This window comes from Brassica napus, chromosome A5 (genome assembly GCF_020379485.1).
Source record: "Brassica napus cultivar Da-Ae chromosome A5, Da-Ae, whole genome shotgun sequence".
Lineage (NCBI taxonomy): Eukaryota > Viridiplantae > Streptophyta > Magnoliopsida > Brassicales > Brassicaceae > Brassica > Brassica napus.
The window spans coordinates 2,777,252-2,792,095 of NC_063438.1; the positions used below are offsets into that span (position 1 = coordinate 2,777,252).

Sequence of the window (14,844 nt, forward strand, 5' to 3'; positions counted from 1 at the left end):
ACTTGCGCAAGTAATCCGTATTAGAAAGATAAGTTATTAAAACAAATTTTGTCAATAAGTTATTTGCATATTTAATGATTTCAACTTGCGCAAGTAATCCATATTAGAAAGGTAAGTTAAGACCTTGGGTGCCTCCTATATATATACAGTCGATTTAATATCATATTAATGATTTTAATATTTTGCACAATAAATAATAAAATCGTTTAAAGAAAGATATTAAATGTGTATTATCAAAAAATGATTTGCATATGATATGATTTTAACTTGCGAAAGTAATGCATATTAGAAAGGTAAGTTATTAAAAACAAACAACCTAATTAGAAACATTAAAATATTTTGTAAGCAATATAATAAATATGATATCTTCATGCATTCTCTTTTTGCTTTTTTACCTATTCCAGATCTGAAAGTATCAAGAAAATATTAAGAAGACTTATAAAAGCACTAAAATACCAGCAGGATACATATATATAATGGTGTCAAAAACACCATATATCAGTGGGTTGTGTCGATTCTTCTTCGGTGGAACAATCGAATGACATCAGCGACGAACGGCGGAGGGAAATGAGATTAGGTTTAGAGGTTAAGAAAGTGAAAAACTTTGTGTTCGAGTTCTGTAGCGGAGGAGGTAGCTTGTGGAGAAACTGCTTTAGTAAACATAAACTAATATTAAATTCTTTCATCTGTTGAGATTTATTAAAACTATTAGTAGATTGTCCACTTTAAGTTTAAAAGGCAAATTCCGCATATATTTACTTTTGGTTTTCCTTCCAAAAAGCTTTATACTAATTAGAGTTCGACTTCTTTTTATATATTAGACTTTCTTTTGTTTAACTTTTGATGTGAGATTTAAATTGAAATCTTTTATTAGCGATAAAATTATCTATCTTAAGGATGGAAATACCATATGAGTTTCAGCAGCTGCGGGTAGATGATTATTTTTAGGAAGTAGTGTCTAATTACGAACAAGATTTTATCTCTTGGTTAGCCTTTTCTTGTCTATTTTACCTATTTTAAGTTTAAGAATTGTCTCGAATTACTTAAATCATAGATGTGTATTTCAATTCTTGTGGTTAAACTTTATTGTAGGATGAAAAGTAAAAGACTAAACTAACCATCGTGTCATTATAAATAGAAATTCATCTTAGGCTCAGTTCCTCGTACAATACACATAATATACCTTCAAACTAAAAAAAAAGAAAGGAGAAAAAGTAAAAAAGTAAAATATAGCATGGCTAAGTTTGCTTCCATCATCACCTTCCTCTTCGTTGTTCTTATTATCTTTTCTGCTTTTGGTAAGTATTGACTTTATTGTATACATTGTAAATTATATTATTTATTAAATTTCAGATTATTTGATAATCAACCCTGACATATTTTTGAATATAATGTATATATATAAAGAAGCACCAACGATTGTGGAAGGGCAGAGGTCATGCAAGAGGCAGCCTAATTCAGGGAGAAAATATTGTATGAAGGATAGTGAATGCCGGAAGGTTTGCATCGAAGCCGAGAAAGCAACACGTGCTACTTGTGATTATACATTCCCAAGGCGCCGGTGTTTCTGCCACTTTCCATGTCAATAAACAGAGCCGTTCCAAGACATTTTTATGCCCTATGCCAAATAAATATTACTAGATGACTTTCTGCGATATCGCGGGATAAAGTCCATTTCAATATTATTATAATAAGTTTTCTATATCATTGAATATAAAAATTTCGATTACTTAAATTTTTGATAAAAATTAATGAATATTTTTGATAGGTTAATAATGTAAGAATAACATTAAATTTTATTTCAATATATTAACCATTTTACATTATATTTTTCATAATTTTGAAAAATTACAAATTAAAAAGATAAACTATCATATATGAGTTGTGATATTATCTAGTACTAGGTGCTGAGACCCCGCGCAAGCGCGGGGCTGGTTACTTTGGATATCGGTGGGGCGGTATGATTTACGGGATGTTAGTATTGTTTAAGATTTGTGCAAATTAAAGAATAAAATTTATCGGAAATAAGACAACAAAATTGATCCTAGCTTTTGACGATTAACTCAAGTTAGAGACATCTCCCAAAACGGAAGAAAAATTCAAAAAGTATAATTAAGGTAAAACATAGAGAATGTGAAAAAGGCATAAACATGAAACAGAGAGCGTGGAACAACGGAAAGGGAAAGAGAAGAAGATGAAGAAGCTTACGTCAGGTATATGAAAATTAAAAAGACAGATATTGTGACAGCGCAGCACCAACTTATTTGGGGGTCCATATCAAGTTATCAACTCTGTATATATCCGTTGTTTGAATAAATACTCAAAATCTCAAACTACTTGCATTACAAAATTATTTTATTTTTTCAAAATACACATTGTTTGCTAGTACTTGTTAGGGAGCTCAAGGACCGTAGTAGCATATATTAAAGCTACACTAATTTTCATCGCTAAGATCACACATTGTCTACATCCTTAACGTTAGGATATTCCAAGTAACACTTCTCCTCGTCTTCCTCGTCACGGGTTCCATCTTCATCTTGTAAACTCCAAGTAACCATCTTCCAAAACGCAGCACTCCACTTCTCTTCCCTCTTCAGGCTTAGCGGTGGGCTGTGACAAAATCCAGCCGTTGGATTGAAACAGAGCTCTTATATTGGCTTTGTGGTTCATAAGAGTTTCAAGAATGGTGAAACTGGAAGTATCGTGGCGAGTGGCTCCCCTTCTAAGGAGATCTGCCCCCTGTGTGAAATAGTTTAACAAAACATAAAGATTATAATAGTTTAACAAAACATAAACGAAGGTTGACGTTTTTAAATTATGAAAAAGTAATTGTGGGTTTAAAATGTTTGGGCTCAAGTTATGTTGGGCTCTATGTCTAAAACATGATTTGAACTTAAAAACTAAAAATAAAAAAAACGTTAGGTTATCTTTCTTTTTTTTTTTCTCCGTCGTCGGGACAGCATCACCTGTGGGATCCCTGACATGATTAGAGCTTAAGTTTGTAAGATTGGGGAGTGATAATAGTGTGATGTATTATTGAAGAGGAGTTTACCTACATCAGTTAGGCTTCGTCCGCATCATTCCATTGTCGTTGGTCCTCGGGTGCTTCGTCGTCGTTGGAATCTGCAAAATAAAAGGTTTTAATTTGTTAAGTAAGATGTCTTTTATTTCTTTTAGATTCGGTTGCTAACAACATAATTCATTCAGTTTTCCTGTTTTGTTTGGAGATTGCAGGGATGAAACTGTGGATCACAGAATCCTGTAAGAAAAACAGAGAAAAATCATTATTTGTTCATAAAAAAACCCATACACAAAACCAAAACAAAAACATGAAGACACGTTTCATATATGAACAAAGAATAAGCAAAGCAGAGTTAAAGTGATAAAAAATAAGTTAGAAACAATCATCACCAGTTCATCAAGGAGGAGAATGGTGATGTCCATAAACTCTCCATTCTTGTTAATGTTACTGGAATCCTAGAATCGGATGAGCCGACCAACAATGGACTGAGTGGACCTTCCAAGGCGGAGAGAGTTGAAGGTGGAGTAGGGAACGGCGGCAATGGCGGCTGAAGCGGCTGGAGCAGCTGGATATGTCATTTTTGCGACAGATGTGAGAAAGTAAAGCGATCGGAAAACTGAGAAAGAAAAGTTTGAGACAAGATGGAGCTTTTACCTCGAGGGATTCTATATATATGAGAGCTCTGAAGGCGTTAGAGGAGAAACTAAGCGTTTGGTAGGCGCAAAACGTGCATAGAGCCTTAAAGATCGACCATAATAGCTGATTGCCGGAAGGAGAATCGCAAGCGACGAAGGAGATGGTGAAGATGGCGGCTTCCCTAATCTTCTTAGCTTTGTCTGTATCACCACTTTGGACAGATACAAAGCCTAATAAGCAGAAAATCAATAAGCCCAAAGCCCACTTTTTGTCGAAATCCATTCGTTACCCATCAATTTAAAAAAAAAAAAAAAGGTGGGGTCCACAATGTTATATTAATTTCCGACCTTCATAATGTATATTTTCGGCCATCATTGTACAAAGTATCCTTTAGTGTTGTGGTATAGTTGTGGGTGTTTATATCTCAATAACCTGGGTTCGAATCACATATTTGACACTTTTTCACACTTTTAAAAAGTGGGACCCACAAACCGCTGACGTGTCGCATCAGGGGGAGAGAAACTCTCCTATTATATAATAGATTTATGGTAAATTCATAAAATACTAAATTTGAAAATATTCTATTATATTACATAGATATAATATTAGATTTATTTAGAAATTTGGGTTGTGGTATAGTTGTGGATGTTTATATCTCAATAACCTGGGTTCGAATCACATATTTGACACTTTTTCACACTTTTAAAAAGTGAGACCCACAAACCGCTGACGTATCGCATCAGGGGGAGAGAAACTCTCCTATTATATAATAGATTTACGGTAAATTCATAAAATACTAAATTTGAAAATATTCTATTATATTACTTAGATATAATATAGATTTATTTAGAAATTTTAATATTTGTTAATCAGTAGGTTTAGTTTGGTACACAAATAATCAGCAATATAAAATTTATTTCAAGACATTCTAAAATATAACTTCAGAGTTTCCATAAACAATTTAAATAAATTTGTATGTTTATTTACTTTTATATTAGATATAATATACTAATTAATAAAGTTAAGGCTTTAATCAAAATACATCTATGAATTCAGATAATTGGAAGAAACTTTAGAATATAGATCATTTTGTTTGTCTTAAAGCTACATATTCATATTCTGATAAAGAAGAAAATCATGTAAACTAAAATCAAATATTATATTATTCATTATAGCAAACTATAAAAATAAACTAATACATAACAGAATATGAAGCCACATATTCTATAAAAATATTATTTGAAAAAAATCTTCAAGCAATTACAGCTCGCTCCATGTTTCTAAACACCCAAGGTGCTGGGCTAGTAGACTCGCTGGAAAAAATAATATTATAGAAATTATGTTATATAGATAAACTTATATAATTTTTAAATTAATAGATATTTTTATTTTTGCATTTATTTCTTATAGGGAAAACATGTAGTAAAAAATCATTTACATATAAAGAATCCAGAAAATATTTCCTTTTATTATTTATATTTTTCAAAAAAGATAATTTAAATTGAAAAGATAATTTAAACTATATTAATAGAAAAAAAAATTTAAGTACTGACAATTATGTATAATTTTAATTCATAAAGGGTATTCGTATAATTGACTTTTTGAGGATAAATATAAGTGTGACACGTATGAAACTGATTTATCAAATAATATTATAAAAATAATTTTGGAACAAAATGTTTCAAAATCAATTTTTTTTTTCTTAAATCGAGCTTAAATTCACACAAAATTAGATGATTACAAGGCAAAATGGTTGACAAAAAGACACATGCATAACTACCTATACATACCCCATGAAGCACATTACTTTACTTACAAATGCCTCATTTTGGTTTATATTTTAATTTGCAACAAAAACTATTTTATTTCACTAAATAACGAGTCAAATCCAATCATGTTGCTCGCCATGGACTTATTGTATATGCTAAAGTAATGTGAAATAGGTGCAAGGGTTAGTTACAATTTTTTGAAGTAAATCAAAAAGTACCCAATTTTATGTTGTTTTGGTAAAACCAATTCAAATCATGTTTAGTTAGATCAAGAAAAGATACAACACAAAAGAAGGTTGTAACCGAAAATAAAATAAAATAGCAGAATTTTAGGTTCACTTGTCAGAGGCAAAAGATACTAACCAAATTCTACATAGATACCAAACTAAAGTAGAGTAAGAGAGTTTCTAAAAAAAAAAAAAAACTTACTGAAAAGACAAAACCCAAATCGCTTGGTCACATGAGAAAAACTCAATGGTCATAACATTTGTATTTAACACATTGCACTTTAATATCATAAACTTGATTCGTGAAAAAAGTTTCTTCAAAAATAAGGGGGTTGGGACAACAAAAAGAAAACTTTTTGCTTTGTGGAAACATAGAAACTTCTTAAATCCATGATTTGAAGAAATTTTTGATGTCAAACTAGATGATATTCTATGCAAAAGAGAGAGGATAAAAAGATTATAAATATGAACCGAATTCTATATGGATCACCGGGTTTATCGGTTCAGCAGCGAGTTCAAGTCAAATATTTCTTAACATAAATATATAGATCAAATTCAAAAAATAATATTTAGTACCAACTAACATTTTTATCCAAAAATCAAATCCGTAATTTCAAAGCGCGGAACAAAATCTAGTTTTGAGATTATTTAGCGAGTTGTAGTTAGTTCTTTTCCGTATTACAGTATTGTACTATGCACATACTATATGTTTTTGATTTAATATATTTTCATATACTTGTAGAGAACAGCTTGAACAATGTGCTTCATTTTTTCAATCAGAACTCCGACTATGTATTGCTGGTTTTTGTTTGAAAATATTTGTTGAGGTGTGACTTTGATTAAGGTCAAGTTTATGTCACTTATGTGTGACTGCGGTTAAAAGAAAAAAAAAACAAAAATCAACCACCGAATTTGGAATCCATTTAGCATCTGGTTTAAAGCGTATGAATAGGATTCACGTTCACTTTTCTTCTTGCTTGCCAACAGATGGTGAAGTGATAAGTGGTAAGGTTTTGATCTTTTTGTTATTCATGAAAATTGCATATGCACACTTATCTGATTCCAGTTTGATATGATTTTTTGGCAAGGCATGAGAAGAGATGTTAATGTCTTCATCTTTCTCAACATCAGGAAAGCTCTTGAAGGTTTTAGAACTAGAACTCAAATTACTTTATATCACAACACTACTGCTGTCATTCTAACAATTTAGTTTCTTGATTTATTTCTGTAGATGGGATTGCATTCTACATTTCAGACAACAAGGTGATTTTAACTGAAGGCGTTGATGGTGTAGTGCCTGTTGATTACTTCCAAAAGATTGAGTCTTGGCCTAGTTGGCAACCAATTCCTTTCTGATTTCTTGTTTATACAATACGTTCATTGAATTTTTTTATTGGACGACATTTGTGACTTATCAGATATACAATTGTTACCACCTTAGTATTTAATAACCTATGTTGTTCATGTGGTCTGGAATTCTGGAAACAAACGTTTTCAGAAAAAAATGCATTTAATCATTCACATTTTTTTTCTACTCTTTTATAGTTTTTCATCACCAATACTCGATCACTAGCGTCCTCCAAAAACTAGAAATGATAGGGGTTTTTATATGGATCTTCAGAGTAGAGTAGACAAGGCAAAATTCCCAAAATGGTTTGGAGGTTTTTTAATCTAACAGGAACAGTCAGACGCCTGCTCCATTGTAAGAGCAATCTTCGGATTGCTCCACCTGATTCCATGTGAAAACATTCCAAAATGGCATCTATCTTCATGCATTCTCTTTTCAGTTTTTTTTACCTATTCCAGATCTGAAAGTATCAAGAAAATATAAAGAAGACTTATAAAAGCACTAAAATACCAGCAGGATACATATATATATAATGGTGTCAAAAACACCATATATCAGTGGGTTGTGTCGATTCTTCTTCGGTGGAACAATCGAATGACATCAGCGACGAACGGCGGAGGGAAATGAGATTAGGTTTAGAGGTTAAGAAAGTGAAAAACTTTGTGTTCGAGTTCCGTAGCGGAGGAGGTAGCTTGTGGAGAAACTGCTTTAGTAAACATAAACTAATATTAAATTCTTTCATCTGTTGAGATTTATTAAAACTATTAGTAGATTGTCCACTTTAAGTTTAAAAGGCAAATTCCGCATATATTTACTTTTGATTTTCCTTCCAAAAAGCTTTATACTAATTAGAGTTCGACTTCTTTTTATATATTAGACTTTCTTTTGTTTAACTTTTGATGTGAGATTTAAATTGAAATCTTTTATTAGCGATAAAATTATCTATCTTAAGGATGGAAATACCATATGAGTTTCAGCAGCTGCGGGTAGATGATTATTTTTAGGAAGTAGTGTCTAATTACGAACAAGATTTTATCTCTTGGTTAGCCTTTTCTTGTCTATTTTACCTATTTTAAGTTTAAGAATTGTCTCTAATTACCTAAATCATTGATGTGTATTTCAATTCTTGTGGTTAAACTTTATTGTAGGATGAAAAGTAAAAGACTAAACTAACCATCGTGTCATTATAAATAGAAATTTATCTTAGGCTCAGTTCCTCGTACAATACACATAATATACCTTCAAACTAAAAAAAAGAAAGGAGAAAAAGTAAAAAAGTAAAATATAGCATGGCTAAGTTTGCTTCCATCATCACCTTCCTCTTCGTTGTTCTTATTATCTTTTCTGCTTTTGGTAAGTATTAACTTTATTGTATACATGGAAAATTATATTATTTATTAAATTTCAGATTATTTGATAATCAACCCTGACATATTTTTGAATATAATGTATATATATAAAGAAGCACCAACGATTGTGGAAGGGCAGAGGTCATGCAAGAGGCAGCCTAATTCAGGGAGAAAATATTGTATGAAGGATAGTGAATGCCGGAAGGTTTGCATCGAAGCCGAGAAAGCAACACGTGCTACTTGTGATTATACATTCCCAAGGCGCCGGTGTTTCTGCCACTTTCCATGTCAATAAACAGAGCCGTTCCAAGACATTTTTATGCCCTATGCCAAATAAATATTACTAGATGACTTTCTGCGATATCGCGGGATAAAGTCCATTTCAATATTATTATAATAAGTTTTCTATATCATTGAATATAAAAATTTCGATTACTTAAATTTTTGATAAAAATTAATGAATATTTTTGATAGGTTAATAATGTAAGAATAACATTAAATTTTATTACAATATATTAACCATTTTACATTATATTTTTCATAATTTTGAAAAATTACAAATTAAAAAGATAAACTATCATATATGAGTTGTGATATTATCTAGTACTAGGTGCTGAGACCCCGCGCAAGCGCGGGGCTGGTTACTTTGGATATCGGTGGGGCGGTATGATTTACGGGATGTTGGTATTGTTTAAGATTTGTGCAAATTAAAGAATAAAATTTATCGAAAATAAGACAACAAAATTGATCCTAGCTTTTGACGATTAACTCAAGTTAGAGACATCTCCCAAAACGGAAGAAAAATTCAAAAAGTATAATTAAGGTAAAACATAGAGAATGTGAAAAAGGCATAAACATGAAACAGAGAGCGTGGAACAACGGAAAGGTAAAGAGAAGAAGATAAAGAAGCTTACGTCAGGTATATGAAAATTAAAAAGACAGATATTGTGACAGCGCAGCACCAACTTATTTGGGGGTCCATATCAAGTTATCAACTCTGTATATATCCGTTGTTTGAATAAATACTCAAAATTTCAAACTACTTGCATTACAAAATTATTTTATTTTTTCAAAATACACATTGTTTGCTAGTACTTGTTAGGGAGCTCAAGGACCGTAGTAGCATATATTAAAGCTACACTAATTTTCATCGCTAAGATCACACATTGTCCACATCCTTAACGTTAGGATATTCCAAGTAACACTTCTCCTCGTCTTCCTCGTCACGGGTTCCATCTTCATCTTGTAAACTCCAAGTAACCATCTTCCAAAACGCAGCACTCCACTTCTCTTCCCTCTTCAGGCTTAGCGGTGGTCTGTGACAAAATTCAGCCGTTGGATTGAAACAGAGCTCTTATATTGGATTTGTGGTTCATAAGAGTTTCAAGAATGGTGAAACTGGAAGCATCGTGGCGAGTGGCTCCCCTTCTAAGGAGATCTGCCCCCTGTGTGAAATAGTTTAACAAAACATAAAGATTAAAATAGTTTAATAAAACATAAACGAAGGTTGACGTTTTTACATTATGAAAAAGTAATTGTGGGTTTAAAATGTTTGGGCTCAAGTTATGTTGGGCTCTATGTCTAAAACATGATTTGAACTTAAAAAACTAAAAATAAAAAAAAAACGTTAGGTTATCTTTCTTTTTTTTTTCTCCGTCGTCGGGACAGCATCACCTGTGGGATCCCTGACATGATTAGAGCTTAAGTTTGTGAGATTGGGGAGCGATAATAGTGTGATGCATTATTGAAGAGGAGTTTACTTACATCAGTTAGGCTTCGTCCGCATCATTCCATTGTCGTTGGTCCTCGGGTGCTTCGTCGTCGTCGGAATCTGCAAAATAAAAGGTTTTAATTTGTTAAGTAAGATGTCTTTTATTTCTTTTAGATTCGGTTGCTAAAAACATAATTCATTCAGTTTTCCTGTTTTGTTTGGAGATTGCAGGGATGAAACTGTGGATCACAGAATCCTGTAAGAAAAACAGAGAAAAATCATTATTTGTTCATAGAAAAACCCATAGACAAAACCAAAACAAAAACATAAACATGAAGACACGTTTCATATATAAACAAAGAATAAGCAAAGCAGAGTTAAAGTGATAAAAAATAAGTTAGAAACAATCATCACCAGTTCATCAAGGAGGAGAATGGTGATGTCCATAAACTCTCCATTCTTGTTAATGTTACTGGAATCCTAGAATCGGATGAGCCGACCAACAATGGACTGAGTGGACCTTCCAAGGCGGAGAGAGTTGAAGGTGGAGTAGGGAACGGCGGCAATGGCGGCTGATGCGGCTGGAGCAGCTGGATAAGTCATTTTTGCGACGGATGTGAGAAAGTAAAGCGATCGGAAAACTGAGAAAGAAAAGTTTGAGACAAGATGGAGCTTTTACCTCGAGGGATTCTATATATATGAGAGCTCTGAAGGCGTTAGAGGAGAAACTAAGCGTTTGGTAGGCGCAAAACGTGCATAGAGCCTTAAAGATCGACCATAATAGCTGATTGCCGGAAGGAGAATCGCAAGCGACGAAGGAGATGGTGAAGATGGCGGCTTCCCTAATCTTCTTAGCTTTGTCTGTATCACCACTTTGGACAGATACAAAGCCTAATAAACAGAAAATCAATAAGCCCAAAGCCCACTTTTTGTCGAATTCCATTCGTTACCCATCAATTTAAAAAAAAAAAAAGAGGTGGGGTCCACAATGTTATATTAATTTCCGACCTTCATAATATATATTAGTTTCGGCCATCATTGTACAAAGTATCCTTTAGTGTAGTGTTGTAGTTGTGGGTGTTTATATCTCAATAACCTGGGTTTGAATCACATATTTGACACTTTTTCACACTTTTAAAAAGTGGGACCCACAAACCGCTGACGTGTCGCATCAGGGGGAGAGAAACTCTTCTATTATATAATAGATTTATGGTAAATTCATAAAATACTAAATTTGAAAATATTCTATTATATTACTTAGATATAATATAGATTTATTTGGAAATTTTAATATTTGTTAATCAGTAGGTTTAGTTTGGTACACAAATAATCAGCAATATAAAATTTATTTCAAGACATTCTAAACTATAACTTCAGAGTTTCCATAAACAATTTAAATAAATTTGTATGTTTATTTACTTTTATATTAATGAATAAATGTATATAAAAAGAAGCACCAACGATTGTGGAAGGGCAGAGGTCATGCAAGAGGCAACCTAATTCAGGGAGTAAAAATTATATGAAGGATAGTGAATGCCGGGAGGTTTGCATCTATGCCGAGAAAGCAATGCGTGCTACTTGTGATTATACATTCCCAAGGCGCCGGTGTTTTTGCCACTTTCCATGTCAATAAACAGAGCCGTTCCAAGACATTTTTATGCCCTATGCCAAATAAATATTACTAGATGACTTTCTGCGATATCGCGGGATAAAGTCCATTTCAATATTATTATAATAAGTTTTCTATATCATTGAATATAAAAATTTCGATTACTTAAATTTTTGATAAAAATTAATGAATATTTTTGATAGGTTAATAATGTAAGAATAACATTAAATTTTATTACAATATATTAACCATTTTACATTATATTTTTCATAATTTTGAAAAATTACAAATTAAAAAGATAAACTATCATATATGAGTTGTGATATTATCTAGTACTAGGTGCTGAGACCCCGCGCAAGCGCGGGGCTGGTTACTTTGGATATCGGTGGGGCGGTATGATTTACGGGATGTTGGTATTGTTTAAGATTTGTGCAAATTAAAGAATAAAATTTATCGGAAATAAGACAACAAAATTGATCCTAGCTTTTGACGATTAACTCAAGTTAGAGACATCTCCCAAAACGGAAGAAAAATTCAAAAAGTATAATTAAGGTAAAACATAGAGAATGTGAAAAAGGCATAAACATGAAACAGAGAGCGTGGAACAACGGAAAGGGAAAGAGAAGAAGATAAAGAAGCTTACGTCAGGTATATGAAAATTAAAAAGACAGATATTGTGACAGCGCAGCACCAACTTATTTGGGGGTCCATATCAAGTTATCAACTCTGTATATATCTGTTGTTTGAATAAATACTCAAAATTTCAAACTACTTGCATTACAAAATTATTTTATTTTTTCAAAATACACATTGTTTGCTAGTACTTGTTAGGGAGCTCAAGGACCGTAGTAGCATATATTAAAGCTACACTAATTTTCATCGCTAAGATCACACATTGTCCACATCCTTAACGTTAGGATATTCCAAGTAACACTTCTCCTCGTCTTCCTCGTCACGGGTTCCATCTTCATCTTGTAAACTCCAAGTAACCATCTTCCAAAACGCAGCACTCCACTTCTCTTCCCTCTTCAGGCTTAGCGGTGGTCTGTGACAAAAGCCAGCCGTTGGATTGAAACAGAGCTCTTATATTGGCTTTGTGGTTCATAAGAGTTTCAAGAATGGTGAAACTGGAAGCATCGTGGCGAGTGGCTCCCCTTCTAAGGAGATCTGCCTCCTGTGTGAAATAGTTTAACAAAACATAAAGATTAAAATAGTTTAATAAAACATAAACGAAGGTTGACGTTTTTACATTATGAAAAAGTAATTGTGGGTTTAAAATATTTGGGCTCAAGTTATGTTGGGCTCTATGTCTAAAACATGATTTGAACTTAAAAACTAAAAATAAATAAAAAAACGTTAGGTTATCTTTCTTTTTTTTTTCTCCGTCGTCGGGACAGCATCACCTGTGGGATCCCTGACATGATTAGAGCTTAAGTTTGTGAGATTGGGGAGCGATAATAGTGTGATGCATTATTGAAGAGGAGTTTACTTACATCTGTTAGGCTTCGTCCGCATCATTCCATTGTCGTTGGTCCTCGGGTGCTTCGTCGTCGTCGGAATCTGCAAAATAAAAGGTTTTAATTTGTTAAGTAAGATGTCTTTTATTTCTTTTAGATTCGGTTGCTAAAAACATAATTCATTCAGTTTTCCTGTTTTGTTTGGAGATTGCAGGGATGAAACTGTGGATCACAGAATCCTGTAAGAAAAACAGAGAAAAATCATTATTTGTTCATAGAAAAACCCATAGACAAAACCAAAACAAAAACATGAAGACACGTTTCATATATAAACAAAGAATAAGCAAAGCAGAGTTAAAGTGATAAAAAATAAGTTTGAAACAATCATCACCAGTTCATCAAGGAGGAGAATGGTGATGTCCATAAACTCTCCATTCTTGTTAATGTTACTGGAATCCTAGAATCGGATGAGCCGACCAACAATGGACTGAGTGGACCTTCCAAGGCGGAGAGAGTTGAAGGTGGAGTAGGGAACGGCGGCAATGGCGGCTGATGCGGCTGGAGCAGCTGGATAAGTCATTTTTGCGACGGATGTGAGAAAGTAAAGCGATCGGAAAACTGAGAAAGAAAAGTTTGAGACAAGATGGAGCTTTTACCTCGAGGGATTCTATATATATGAGAGCTCTGAAGGCGTTAGAGGAGAAACTAAGCGTTTGGTAGGCGCAAAACGTGCATAGAGCCTTAAAGATCGACCATAATAGCTGATTGCCGGAAGGAGAATCGCAAGCGACGAAGGAGATGGTGAAGATGGCGGCTTCCCTAATCTTCTTGGCTTTGTCTGTATCACCACTTTGGACAGATACAAAGCCTAATAAACAGAAAATCAATAAGCCCAAAGCCCACTTTTTGTTGAATTCCATTCGTTACCCATCAATTTAAAAAAAAAAAGAGGTGGGGTCCACAATGTTATATTAATTTCCGACCTTCATAATATATATTAGTTTCGGCCATCATTGTACAAAGTATCCTTTAGTGTAGTGTTGTAGTTGTGGGTGTTTATATCTCAATAACCTGGGTTTCAATCACATATTTGACACTTTTTCACACTTTTAAAAAGTGGGACCCACAAACCGCTGACGTGTCGCATCAGGGGGAGAGAAACTCTTCTATTATATAATAGATTTATGGTAAATTCATAAAATACTAAATTTGAAAATATTCTATTATATTACTTAGATATAATATAGATTTATTTGGAAATTTTAATATTTGTTAATCAGTAGGTTTAGTTTGGTACACAAATAATCAGCAATATAAAATTTATTTCAAGACATTCTAAAATATAACTTCAGAGTTTCCATAAACAATTTAAATAAATTTGTATGTTTATTTACTTTTATATTAATGAATAAATGTATATAAAAAGAAGCACCAACGATTGTGGAAGGGCAGAGGTCATGCAAGAGGCAACCTAATTCAGAGAGTAAAAATTGTATGAAGGATAGTGAATGCCAGGAGGTTTGCATCTATGCCGAGAAAGCAATGCGTGCTACTTGTGATTATACATTCCCAAGGCGCCGGTGTTTCTGCCACTTTCCATGTTAATCAACAGAGCTGTTCCAAGACATTTTTATGCCCTATGCCAAATAAATATTACTAGATGACTTTCTGCAATACCGCGGGATAAAGTTCATTTTAATATTATTATAATAAGTT

At 33.0% G+C, this 14,844-nt stretch overlaps 1 protein-coding gene and 3 long non-coding RNA genes across 5 annotated transcripts; 2 read left to right on the plus strand and 2 right to left on the minus strand.

Moving 5' to 3' along the window:
• The first annotated feature begins 305 nt into the window (after nucleotides 1-305).
• LOC125609252 lies at nucleotides 306-1,465 on the plus strand. Its single transcript, XR_007339658.1, has 2 exons — nucleotides 306-1,298; nucleotides 1,408-1,465. It is a non-coding gene; the product is annotated as an uncharacterized LOC125609252 (long non-coding RNA).
• LOC125609251 lies at nucleotides 1,407-3,955 on the minus strand. The gene is made up of 3 exons (XM_048780446.1): nucleotides 3,677-3,955; nucleotides 3,412-3,587; nucleotides 1,407-3,259 (listed from the first exon to the last, which is right to left on the minus strand). Exons 1-3 carry the CDS (start codon nucleotides 3,938-3,940, stop codon nucleotides 3,250-3,252), a joined length of 450 nt encoding a protein of 149 aa, XP_048636403.1. The 5' UTR covers nucleotides 3,941-3,955; the 3' UTR covers nucleotides 1,407-3,249.
• Nucleotides 3,956-4,617: 662 nt separating this feature from the next.
• Nucleotides 4,618-8,813, plus strand: LOC111215523. Its single transcript, XR_002664438.2, has 2 exons — nucleotides 4,618-8,355; nucleotides 8,465-8,813. It is a non-coding gene; the product is annotated as an uncharacterized LOC111215523 (long non-coding RNA).
• Nucleotides 8,464-13,975, minus strand: LOC125609253. 2 transcript variants are annotated; one of them, XR_007339659.1, is made up of 4 exons: nucleotides 13,520-13,975; nucleotides 10,477-13,367; nucleotides 10,116-10,318; nucleotides 8,464-9,796 (listed from the first exon to the last, which is right to left on the minus strand). It is a non-coding gene; the product is annotated as an uncharacterized LOC125609253 (long non-coding RNA). The 2 variants fall into 2 exon arrangements; XR_007339660.1 differs by lacking the exon at nucleotides 8,464-9,796 and adding an exon at nucleotides 9,894-10,036.
• Between the last annotated feature and the right edge of the window lie 869 nt (nucleotides 13,976-14,844).